A 12,593-nucleotide genomic window follows, 5' to 3' on the forward strand; every position below is an offset into this window, starting at 1 on the left:
AATTCCATGGCTAAATATGGATGCTTCATCACTTGTTACATCATGAAAGGATATCTATAAGTGGTGCCCCTGCCATCAAAGATATTGCTCACGTTTTGTTCAACTATCAACGCTAAACCCCCTTTAGGCTTAGATATTTAAGATCCCTATTTGAAACAACATCCCATTGAGATCTGAATCGTAGCTTGTTCTATTTGACTGTAATATATAAATTGTGAGCAGAACAGTAAACACCAGGCAATTTAGCTAAAAAGCCAATATAATGAAGAGATCTGGATTTTATGTAAAGGCGATGTATTTATCCAAAAGTTCATTTTTTGTATTTAATACATATGTATTTTATTATTTTCTCCTACCTATTTTATATTCGAAAGAGACCTTGCATTTCACCTTTATGTTACTTTGTCTGACATGGTCATAATACTACTTTGGTACTACTACTAACAGTCTGGGAACCACTCATTGTGATTCTTAATCTAAATTGGACATTCATTATTTCTAAATGTAGTTATTTTTAAATCCGCTTTAAAGATGCATTTCATATCCTGATACAAGAATTTGTTAAGCACAATTTCCCCAGATTGAACCAATGGGAGGCTTTGTGACTGGTTTTTCAATAAATCTGAAGAGCAGAAAGGGATTAAAAGATGGTATACATAACGCTCATGCATATCCTGGTTTATGTAGCCAAGACTTCATTGTTCAAATTTGTCTATTGTGAAGAATAAAAGCCCCCCAGATTCAGCCGCCATATAATAACACCAAGCAAATAATTTTCCAATCTGCTTTAAAGGTCAGTGGTAGCCATGGATTTTGTAACAAGTAAACATGGAAGGTTCTTGGATCCTCCCTTCAGTGCATTTTCAACAGTTCCTTCCGTTTTTTAATGGAACTGTTCTAAGAAAAGGAAGCAGTTGCAGGGAAACAGTGACTTCAAAGAGAGAATGCTTTTCAATGTGCAGTATCGAATTTGTAAATTACATCATTTAAAAGGAGGAAACAATGCTCTAGAATGAAGATTCAATTTGTGCAGAATTGTGTGATTATTTTTTTCCTTAGATTAGGGCACATGCTTATGTTAATATTTGTTCCTGCTTTAATTGGTGGGTAATAATGGAAGATAAAGGGTACCGGGTCAACCTCTTAGACACATGCATATGTACATAAATTCAAATTTTGAATGGCTCTGACTTAAAGGAAACTTCAATTTATATTCTGTGGAAATGACTGTAAAAAATAAGGAAAATAAAAGGTAAGTGACCTTACTATGGCTATTTAGTAAATTATTAGAATGTTTCCACATTTGTTCTTTTCTTCTAAGTTTGGAGAATATAGTTTCTATATTTCAACAGCCATTATTATAATAATGAGCTATGATTACATTGTTCTTCATTTGATATTGCTGATTTTATGGATCCCTATTTTTCTATAGCAAATATGTAGGGTTGATTAGATGACATCAAGTTGGCATGACCCCATGTTCCTTATATCATACTGTCTCTAGCGATAATCCGTAACTATTCCAAAGACATTCCAGTGATATTTTGATTGCTATCAGTCAAATGTATGATTTGATATATCAAATTATACATTTGACAGTGGCCTTTTTAATATTGGCACTCTATATTTTCATATGGTGTCATGCTTTGGATAATATATGTATAATGTGGTTTAAAGAGGCCTATCCCTGTCTATTTATGTTAACTTCTTTCTAAAGCTTCAAATTTAGAAAGCTTGATTTCCTACTTCATAATTCCAGGTTTCATGTATCTCACATACTATGTTCCAGTTATATGTGTCCTTCTAAGTAAGGAATTCCTCTTTCAGTATTACTGTGAAAGCCAGTTTGGTATAGCAATTAAGGCATCAGACTAGAAACCTGGAGACTGAGTTCTAGCCTTGCTTTTGGCACAAAGCCAGCTGAGTGACATTGGGTTAGTCACTTTTTCTCAGCCCTGGAAAGGAGACAATGGCAAAAATCACTTCTAAAAAAGACACTTGCTGAAGAAACTGCAGGGAATTTTCCAGTCAGTCTCTGAAAATTGGACACGATTGAATGGAAGGGGGGGAAAAATAAGGAGTTCCTCTTTCAGGATTGATTTATACGTAATCAATCTTCTTGCAGTTTTGATTTGGATCACTATATTTAAAGAGAAGGCCAGTCTGTACTTGGGAAAATGTGTCATCATCTGCTACCTGAGCATATTGGAACAATGTTTATATACTTTTCTTGTCAGCAGTAAATAGTTTGTCATTGTCTTCTTCTGATTTCCTTTTTCCTAGATGGACTATCTTCCCTTATTTCTATAGAATCATACCTACACTTACTTACCTTAATTATCCTTAGCTTCATCTTTTGATTTTATTGGTGAAGGTGACCCTAATGGGAGGTAATACATGTATGAATCAGCTAATGCTAATGCTGTCAGGATCACTAACATTATTCAGCTGTCCCATTATATCCAGAGGGTGATGTGTCGGGCTTTTAAAATACGATACTATGGTGGTATCACTTACATAAACTTTGAAACAATATCTCACAATCTTGCCAAAAAAGAGGACAGTGAAGGATCATTGATCAGTGCAACAATTTGGGCCAAACTTGGATCTGTTCCAGAGATCTGGAAAGGGGCTTTCCTTGCATTCCTGTTTGCCAACTTCAAGATGCCATTTTATATGAATCATGCTAAAGAGCTCATTTAGTTAGCAAAACCTGAGTTGTGAAGGATTTTTTTGCTTTGTTTTAGGTGTGTTTGTGTTACAAAAAAATAGGGGGTTGTTTTGTTCATTTGTATTTGTACCAGGTTTTACAGTTAATGATGGCTACAGTCAACCAAGTCAATTTCCAGCAGTACAGCAGCTTCAGGATTCAAGCACTCTTGAATCTCAGGCTCTTTCAACAAGCTACCATCAACCAAGTCTGCTTCAGGTTCCTGCCCCCGACACTATCAATGTAGTAAGTATTTATTAAAAGATTGAAGAAAGTATTTATGCCGTTTCTGATTTGGGGCTCTGGATGAGATTTTAGATAATATTTAGATCTGTGGGTTTTTTATGTGTCTTCAAGGCTTATAATAGATAGCAATAATTTTGATGGATGAGCACCATCAGGAACTGAAAGAATTGTATGTCTGTCTCTTGTCAGTCTCTTGAAGCCTGGTATTTAAAAACAGAGTCATAGTATGTCTGGTTGGGAAGGACCTCAGGGGCATCTTTTTGCCAAGTCTTAGAAATCCAATTAGATCCTTGGATCCAATTTCAGAAGATTCTGCTGAATGTAATAGCTGATTTAGATGGATTGGCTTGATAATGGAGAACTAATAGAAGCTTAATGTGGATAAGATTGCAGTCAAAAAGACAGATATAAGTTAGCAATTATTTGGGAGGATTTCTTGTGCTTTTGAAGAATTAGATTTCTGGTGTCAAAAACTGCCTTTTCATGATTAGAATAGAATAGTTTTAATGTCACTTTCAATGTACACTAATCAGCATACATTAAAATGAAATTTCATTGCATACAGCTTTCAAAGGATCACCACCTCCAATATACCCACATGAACATGACAAATAAATAAATAAATACAAAATTATGTATATAGCCACATATATTATGTGACACAGAGAAACAACACAGTCTAGTTTGGATGTATACATGTACATAGCGAGAAAAACTAATCTTGTGAGGTTACCAGACGGATGGCTTAGGGAACAAAGCTGTTTCAGAATCTGATAGTCCTGCTAGAAATACTTCAAAACCTCCTTCCAGAGGGAAGCAACAGAAACAGACCATAAAGTGAGTGTGTGGGGTCTCTAACAATGCTATGAGCTCTAAGCATATAGCTCTTAAAAGCAGTATCCTGAATAATGGGAACTGAACTTCCTATAATCTTCTTGGCTGTCCTTACCACTCTCTATATGGACTTTCTATCTGAGACATTGCTGCCACCAAACAGTGATGCATCATATTTCAGCAGTGTCTATTATTTTATATAACTAAATATACCAGTTGTATTCATCAGTTGTATTTTGTATCTCTGCTAAATTCATCTCATTTGGATGACCTCCTATATTATATTGCAGTGAATTTCTTCATCAGAGCCAGTTATAAATAAGGTTATGACTCCTTTATCGCAACTTTACTGGTTACAAATCTGTGTCTAGGCCCTGTTATGACTACAGGTGAAAACCTGTAAGCAGGATATTTGAAAAATTCTTCCTCCATAAAGAATGCTACAGCAGGCCTTTTCAGTTGCTTCTTCCAAATACTAGAAATCCACATTTGGAACCCAAATGATAGAATTCTCTTCCTGTTATATCTTCATACTTCTTTTCAGATAAGGCTTGACTTTTAGATTGACTTACTGGTAAAATGAAAGTTAATTGTTGGATACTTTTTTCATTAAACCCTTTTATTTGCTTTTATATGATTTATTTTCATCCTGTGTTCTGTATTGTATAGTTAACCATCTTGAAAATGTATTTTGGTAGAAAAGCAACATATATGTAAAATTAGCAACATTTATTTAAATCAGAGAAATAATCTAGGATGAGAATAGGATTATGGCATTTTGGAATCTCTTGAGTTTAAATCTTCTACCCTTATGGGCTAAATGAGAGGTTATTTATTGGATAAATAACCATTATATATTTAAAGGATTTATTTTAATGTATTGATAACCAGGCTACCCGGTTAGTTCAAGATCAGTCATCAGACCTTGAGATGCATGCCCAGCGTTCCCAGTTTCTGGAAGATAATGATGATCAAAGCAAAAGATCTTACAGGTATGTCATATTTCAAAGGTAATTATATGTAATTTTTTCTAGCATTAAGTCAGAAACTGTAAAGTTTTCACATATTCCTAGATATTCATCAATGCCTTTATTTCATTTTATCCAACGTAAACTTTCATTTTAATAGGTGTGAGTATTGCAATAAGGGCTTCAAGAAATCTAGCCACTTGAAGCAGCACGTACGTTCACACACTGGGGAGAAGCCTTATAAATGCCAACTGTGTGGCCGGGGATTTGTCTCTTCCGGAGTCCTTAAATCTCATGAGAAAACACATACAGGTGATGAAATTTTGGTAATATTTGGTTCCCTTGCAAATCCTTTTAGCTTACTTAAAATGGATGGTACAATGGGATCAAGCCTCGAGATACAGGTAGTCCTCGACTTAGGACCATAATTGAACCCAACATTTCTGTTGCTGAGAGAGACAGGTGTTAAAAGTGAGTTTTGCCCCATTTTATGACCTTTCTTGCCATAGTTGTTAAGTGAATCATTGCAGCTGTTAGGTTAGTAACATGATTGGTAAGTGAATCTGGCTTCCCCATTGACTTTGCTTGTCAGAAGGTTACAAACGATGATCACATGACACCGGGACACTGTGACCGTCATAAACATGAGTCAGCTGCTAAGCATCTGAATTTTGATCACATAATCATAGAGATGCTGTAACAGTTGTAAGTGTGAAAAATGGTCATAGATCACTTTTTTCACTGTCGTAACTTTGAATGGTCACTAAACGAACTGTTGCAAGTCAAGGACTATCTGTATTTAATTCATCTTTTATTCACTATAATAATCTATTTAAAGTTGCTGTGCAATCCAAAGAAAAGATATATGTAGGTGATCATGACCATTTCCAGAAAGTGGAATGTATATCACTTTGATCGTGGAGATTCCATTTAATTAACGGAATTAATAGTTACTGGTTACAAAATCTTCTATAAATTCACAAAAAGCAGTATCAATGTAGTGACTTGTTGAAAAAAAACCTGAAGTAATAATGAGAGAATACATTTGAAATCCTCACTCAGCCATGAAGCTCATTATTACACAAATTTTATAGGATTGTTTTGAATACTTTTGTAAGGAAGAAGTAACTTTATATTACAGCTGAATGTAGATTAAAAAGTAAATAAATAAATAAGTAAATAAAAAATAAATACATCTGTGAAACTAAGTGGAAATCATCAGGATATGTGTTCACATTTGTGTGTTTTCCCCCCAGGAGTTAAAGCATTCAGTTGCAGTATTTGCAATACTTCCTTCACCACCAATGGAAGCCTTACTAGACATATGACAACTCATATGAGTATGAAGCCCTACAAGTGCCCATTTTGTGATGAAAGCTTCAGAACCACAGTTCACTGCAAAAAACACATGAAAAAGCATCAAACAGTATCTTCAACAGCAGCAACAGGTGGAGAGGTAGTGGGAGGGGGTAAGCAACTTTCTCTGTGTAGCAGAAAAGCATATTATAATTAGCTTCCACTTACGACTGGTTGTTCAACTAGCATTCAAAATTATGTCAGTCTTGGAAAGAGTGCTCTACAGCTCATAAAGCACTTCTGGCCATTGTAAAATATTGGAAACTCCCCACCCCCCACCCTGACACATGACTGTATTTTCAGAACTTGGCAGTTGGCTCACATTTATAACCAGTTGCCAAGCACCCTGTGATCATGTGATTGTCATGTGCAATTTTCTCTGCTGGCTTGCCCAGAAAATCAGTGGGGAAGCCCGCAGAAAAAGTTGCAAGGGGGGTGGGGGGGAGAGTGGAACTAAAATCCTTGATGCACAGAGGGGAAGGAAAGCCTTTGTGGGCTATCAGGAGGGTTTCAGCAGGCAGATTTTTTGTTCTGACTCTTTTAACAACCTGGGAGATCATGTAACAATCACAACCTAGAGTGCCAAGATAGCAAACATTGAGCAAAGCAGTCATGGGCATCTCCCTTATCAACCAGTTTGTCCAAAAAAATTCTGGTCCCAATTATATTGGTAAATTGAGAATTAGCAGTATATGTTCTTTAGCAATAAAAAAACAGGATTTTTTTTGCCTGGAATTATGTAAGTTTTATAATCTGAAAGAGAGAACATGCAGCACAGTATTATGTTGTTAGTTGACACAGAACATGTAGTGACCTTGTAGATACATTTCTGATGTCCTTTAACCTTGGAGTGTCTATATTTTTGTACAATTGCTAAGAATAACTGGATTTTACATTAACATCCAAGAAGTGTGTTTGATATTACTAAGTCTTTAAAAGTGTTGCTTCCCTATTTAATTATGCAGAAGAAGAAGAGGCAGCATCTGAAAAGACAAGCTCTCGGAAATCTAGGCCGGGTGTTATCACATTCACGGAGGAGGAAACAGCCGAGCTTGCAAAAATTAGACCTCAAGAAAGTGCCACTGTCTCTGAAAAAGTTCTCGTCCAGTCTGCAGCAGAAAAGGACAGGATTAGTGAAATCAAAGACAAACAAGCGGAAATGGAGGCTGAGCCAAAATATGCCAATTGTTGTACTTACTGCCCAAAAAGCTTTAAAAAACCTAGTGACTTAGTTAGGTAAGTGAATGTAGATTTCTTTTAGTTTTGATATATCAATTATACTACTTTGCGGTTTACTTTCTTTCATCCTTAATTTAGAGGAAGAGGCAGGCAACCTTCCAGTGATTATCTGTGTATAAGCTTGAGGAAATGAGTACCACCTGCCACACCAAGTAGCTTGTACTATCTCTGAATAACTCTTTACAAGACAGTCTGACTTCTCAATGTTGGCAGGGTCTCGTCTATCAGTGCAGTATCAACTGCATGGTCAATGTTTTGATGACATTATTTTCCAGTTAGAAGCTGGTCAAACTGAAACCGAGATTTGAAAGCATTTTGCAATAAAGTGTGTAGCTCTATTATCTCAGGTTTTTTGGATTTTAGCAGTGATAGTAAAATGCCATAAGTTTTATGACTTTTTATGACTTTTGAAGAGTTTATATTCAATGATCCTATTAAATGCACGCACAGATAATTGTGATTTTAATGGTTTTCTCATAGGTACAAATAAAAGTTGTGATCATCTGCAGCAAAGCACTAGTTTTGATTACTTAAATGACAACTGATCTATGGATTTTTTGGCTGAAAACTATTTTTTTATCATCCTTTTCTATTCAGATTATAATTTTCCCTTCAAATAATTCTTTATTCTTTATTTTACAAAGTTATGCTAACCACTGGGAGGCAGTATGTGATTGGCTTCATGCTTATTGAGATTCATCAGGTGTATGTCTGATGAATCCTAATAAGGGTGAAGCTAGACATATATTAACGTCCTGGTGGTCAGTACAACTGAAAATATCATACAGGGTTGTAAAAACACAGAAATCTCTCCCCACACTCAGCCCAATAGTGGAAGTGAAAATCATTTAATGCTGTATAGGAGAACATGGCATAACATAACAATTGACTCAGAATTAAAGAAAAGTGGATTGTATATAGCAATTTCTTCCCCCATGTCAATTTATTTATAATATGTATCTCCTAATCTGTACTCAGAATCAAGTTTGGAAAGTACAGTATATTGTAGGTGAATTAAAGAAAAAAATGAGTTTTTACTGTGTGTTTAAGCTACATTGAATGTAAACCATAAAGTAATTCTATCGGAATATGAGTCCTAATGGAAGATGAAGCCTAACTGAAACTTCTTAGCTATTTTAATAAACATAATATACCTTATAATGATTAGAACAAATATCTTTGGCTAGGCATGTACGTATACATACGGGAGAAAAACCTTACAAATGTGATGAATGTGGAAAAAGTTTTACTGTAAAGTCAACTTTGGACTGTCATGTAAAAACACACACAGGTATGTAAGATCATGAACACTTCCAACTTAATTAGATAATAGTGAATAAACATCAGATATATTGTACCTTGCATTAAAGTAAAGATGCTTTACTTTCTAATGAATTAACAATTTAGCTTTTAATACTTAAGTATATAGTTTGGTTTCCCTCCCTGCATTCATTTCTTCCTCCACTTATTTATTTGAAAGGTGGTTAAGCCAATATTTATTTTATTTTATTTATTTATTTAATTTTGTCATAACAATATACACAAGCATAACACAAAAAGATTATATAATATATAAACATATATATGAGGAGAAACAAGGAAGTATAAGCATATATATATATATATATATATATATATATATATATATATATATATATATATATATATATATATATATATATATAGGGAAAGAAACAATAGGACAGGAACGGTAGGCACGTTTGTGCTCTTATGCACGCCCCTTATTATTGCGGACTTTGTCTAGTTATGACCTAAAAGATATTTTTTCAAAACTCGAAAACTTAGGAGTAGATCATGATTTAGGAGCAAGTCTTCTTTAAACAAATTTTTTATCAAATACTATAAAACATTAATGCAGATCGTTTAATGTCCAAACAAAATCTAGCATAAATTTATATGTGATTAGAAATAATGTATATTTCGCTGTACACTATTTCATTATTCTCCAGGTCAGAAACTTTTCAGCTGCCATGTATGTAGTAATTCATTTTCTACAAAAGGGAGTTTGAAAGTTCATATGCGTCTACATACTGGAGCAAAGCCTTTTAAGTGTCCTCATTGTGAATTAAGGTTTCGGACTTCTGGACGTAGGAAGACTCATATACAGTGCCATTTTAAATCAGAGGCCAAGAAAGCCAGGAAAGCTGGCTCTCGTGCTCCAGCCAAAGGTCTACAGCCAGTCAATCTTCTGAATTCATCCACAAATGATCCTAACGTTTTCATCATGAATAACTCTGTGCTGACAGGCCAGTTTGACCAAAATTTGCTCCAGCAAAGTATTGTTGGTCAGGCTATCCTTCCTGCTTCTATGTCAGGTAAACATGAAAGTGTTTCATTCTATTTTCCTGGGGGTTCAGTTTGAGAAAGACGATGTGGAAATGTTCATGCTGCTCAAAATCAAACTCTTCTGCGGCTCCTGTTAATGTTGAAAGAGAGACTTTCAGGACAGATGATGGTACAGTCATATCTGTTTGGGCTCTCTGAACAGAGGGTTTCACAGTTGATCTAATTGAGTCTCTCCATCTTTGTGTAGTTTATAACTTATGATTTACAGGTGTGTTTCAAAGTTATTCATAGAGGACATTTGTGGTGTTTTGCAGGAAAATGCTTGGGTTATATTTTGAAAAAAAATCTATTTTATTATGATTACAAGATTTCTATCTTTCCTTACATTAAGATATGATTATTGATATTTTGGAAATAAGATATAATAATTACTAAATTGAAGAGAATGATAAAATATTTTAAAAATCCAATCATTTGCTTTATAAAATTAGCAGTAAATCACAGTGCTAAAGTATCAGTAGCAAAATTATTGAAATCCATGCATTCTGGTAGATTTATTATATATTATAGAATGCTAATTATTTTGGTACAAATAGTTTTAGCCACTTAGTGTGTATGGATTTGTGTTGTGTCATTCCCACTCTATGTACATCCACTTACTTAAATTCATTTATATGTATAGAATGTACACATTCTCTCATTTCATTGCTATTAAAATCAGTCAGGATTAATCAATTTGGCACTTTTTAAAATACACAGTACCAATTTTATGGTTTTATTGATATTACCACTATGCAGTATTGCATATTTATTTAAAAGGAAGATTCATTATTCAGTAAGGCATTCCTGGGTAAGCAACTTTAGGTTTTCAGTTTTAATTGTTGTAGTATAGCTTGCTTAATTCACTGATGTAGAATAAGGATTAATTCATGTTTAATCTTAATTTGTGTATATAAAAACTGAAATATATATAAAATATGGCTGTTTTCTTTGGTAGCTGGAGGTGATTTAACTCTATCCTTGACAGATGGTAGCTTGGCCACCCTCGAAGGAATACAGTTGCAACTTGCTGCCAACTTGGTTGGACAGAATGTTCAAATTTCTGGAATAGATCCTAGTAGCATTAACAACATTACTTTACAGGTGGGTTTATTCTATATTATCCTTCATAGGATGTTAAATAAGTTGTACCCACAATGCCCATAATCTCTTGCTTTTAATCTCCAGATCTTTCATTTAATGACTAAATGAAGTTTAAGTGCTGTTTTTTCTTTCCTTCCTACAAGAAATTTTCTTTGCATAATTGTATTCTATTGCCCACTTATTTAGAATATGGATTCCTAATTCTACCTAATTACTCGAAAATTTTGAATGCTAAGAGAACATTATAGGCATCCCTCGAAAAGGGGATTTAGAATAGCTGAATTGATAAATGTGAAAAATCAATCATATTTATCATAAGTCATAATGCTGAGAATGTTTCTTGTTATCTTTCTGACCCTGTATCTCTCCTATGTTATATTTGAAAGTTTTTATCAGGTGATGAGGCACTGTGAAAAGAAAGCCCTTGGCCTGCAGCTGTCCAACATTTTGATTTTCTAAGAAAGTTAATCATGTTCATGTAGAGTTCAGAAGCTTTCTTATAAATAACACTCGATACTTTGCTTTGAACAAGCCAACTTTAAAGAAATAATTCTAAAAGGTCTTCAGATGGAATGGAATAGAATAGAATAGAATAGAATAGAATAGAATAGAATAGAATTTTTTTATTGGCCAATGGACATAAAAAATTTAGATCTGTTAATGCTAAAAAGGAAAATGAAGTGGTTCAGATTCACAAAATACAACTTCTGGCAGAATTTGTATTTTATTTAATACCTGCCAATTATTGGCTGATGTTTAAAATAAGACAATGGAACATTGCCATTAAACATTAAAACTGTCCAGCTTTTCTAAGATTGAACAAGTTATTTATCTATGAGATGAGCCAACTTTTGTTGCATATTATAGGTTTACTTATACTCTGATTTGGAAAATAAAAATGGAATATATTCCTATCGGACTTGTTTCTTTTCAGATTGACCCCAGTCTTTTGCAACAGACCCTTCAACAGGGTAATGTACTCACCCAGCAACTAACAGGAGATTCCAGTTTGGCATCTCAGAACTCCACCCTACAGACAGCAGAAAGTGCAGTGTCAACAGCAAATGTGGTAATACAGCCTTTGTCAAGCTTGTCCTTACAGCCCAATGTTACTTCTTCAGCAAATATGACAATGGGGCCTATGGCTGAGCAAGAATCCGTATTGGCTACAACTACTTCAGGTAAATATAGTAGAAAAGCAAATTCATCCGGAAGCTCTTTGAGTAAAATGATCTAAATTCTTCTTATTTTCCTATCTTATAATTATACCACTATAATCTGATAAAAGACATATTAATAAACATTTCTAAAATAGATCAAGATAGAGCCATCTTATGCTCACAGGCCAGAAATTCAACTCACTTCTGTCAGGAATATCACCCTGAAATTACTTGTGATCCTCCTGTGAAAATCTGGCCTATCTCTGAGCTCTGAACCGAGGGATATTTTTCTATCTTTTATTTGCTTAAATAATTTAAAATATGGTTGCTTAATTCTTTTGAAAAACCAAAGATTTGGTTCCTCATTGAGGATGGTTCTACAAATGGTCACCTGGAGAAGTCTGGAAGAAAATTCTTCAGATTAGTCCCAAGAGTCACAAACCACCCTCTTACTCCTTCAGATCTAACCCAGATAGACCACCTGTTTTTCCACTATTGTGATTCCAATTCTTGGATTATCTAGATGGGAACCATTAATATGTGATACGTATCAAAGCCAGCTCCCTTACGTTTTTCAGTTATGTGTCCAACACCGTTATAACATTAAATATGAATAATGTAAAACCCGAG

General features: G+C 34.4%; 1 protein-coding gene across 1 annotated transcript in view; it reads left to right on the forward strand.

Annotated features, from left to right (window-relative positions):
• ZNF236 (zinc finger protein 236) overlaps nt 1-12,593 on the forward strand; it is a 67,497-nt gene that overhangs the window by 32,760 nt on the left and 22,144 nt on the right. Inside the window, 9 exon segments of the mRNA XM_058176591.1 lie at nt 2,805-2,956; nt 4,682-4,782; nt 4,919-5,070; nt 6,015-6,227; nt 7,080-7,350; nt 8,541-8,644; nt 9,324-9,689; nt 10,658-10,803; nt 11,738-11,984. Coding sequence (XP_058032574.1) covers nt 2,805-2,956; nt 4,682-4,782; nt 4,919-5,070; nt 6,015-6,227; nt 7,080-7,350; nt 8,541-8,644; nt 9,324-9,689; nt 10,658-10,803; nt 11,738-11,984 — 1,752 coding nt within the window.

The sequence above is a fragment of the Ahaetulla prasina genome, chromosome 3 (genome assembly GCF_028640845.1).
Source record: "Ahaetulla prasina isolate Xishuangbanna chromosome 3, ASM2864084v1, whole genome shotgun sequence".
NCBI classification, from domain to species: domain Eukaryota; kingdom Metazoa; phylum Chordata; class Lepidosauria; order Squamata; family Colubridae; genus Ahaetulla; species Ahaetulla prasina.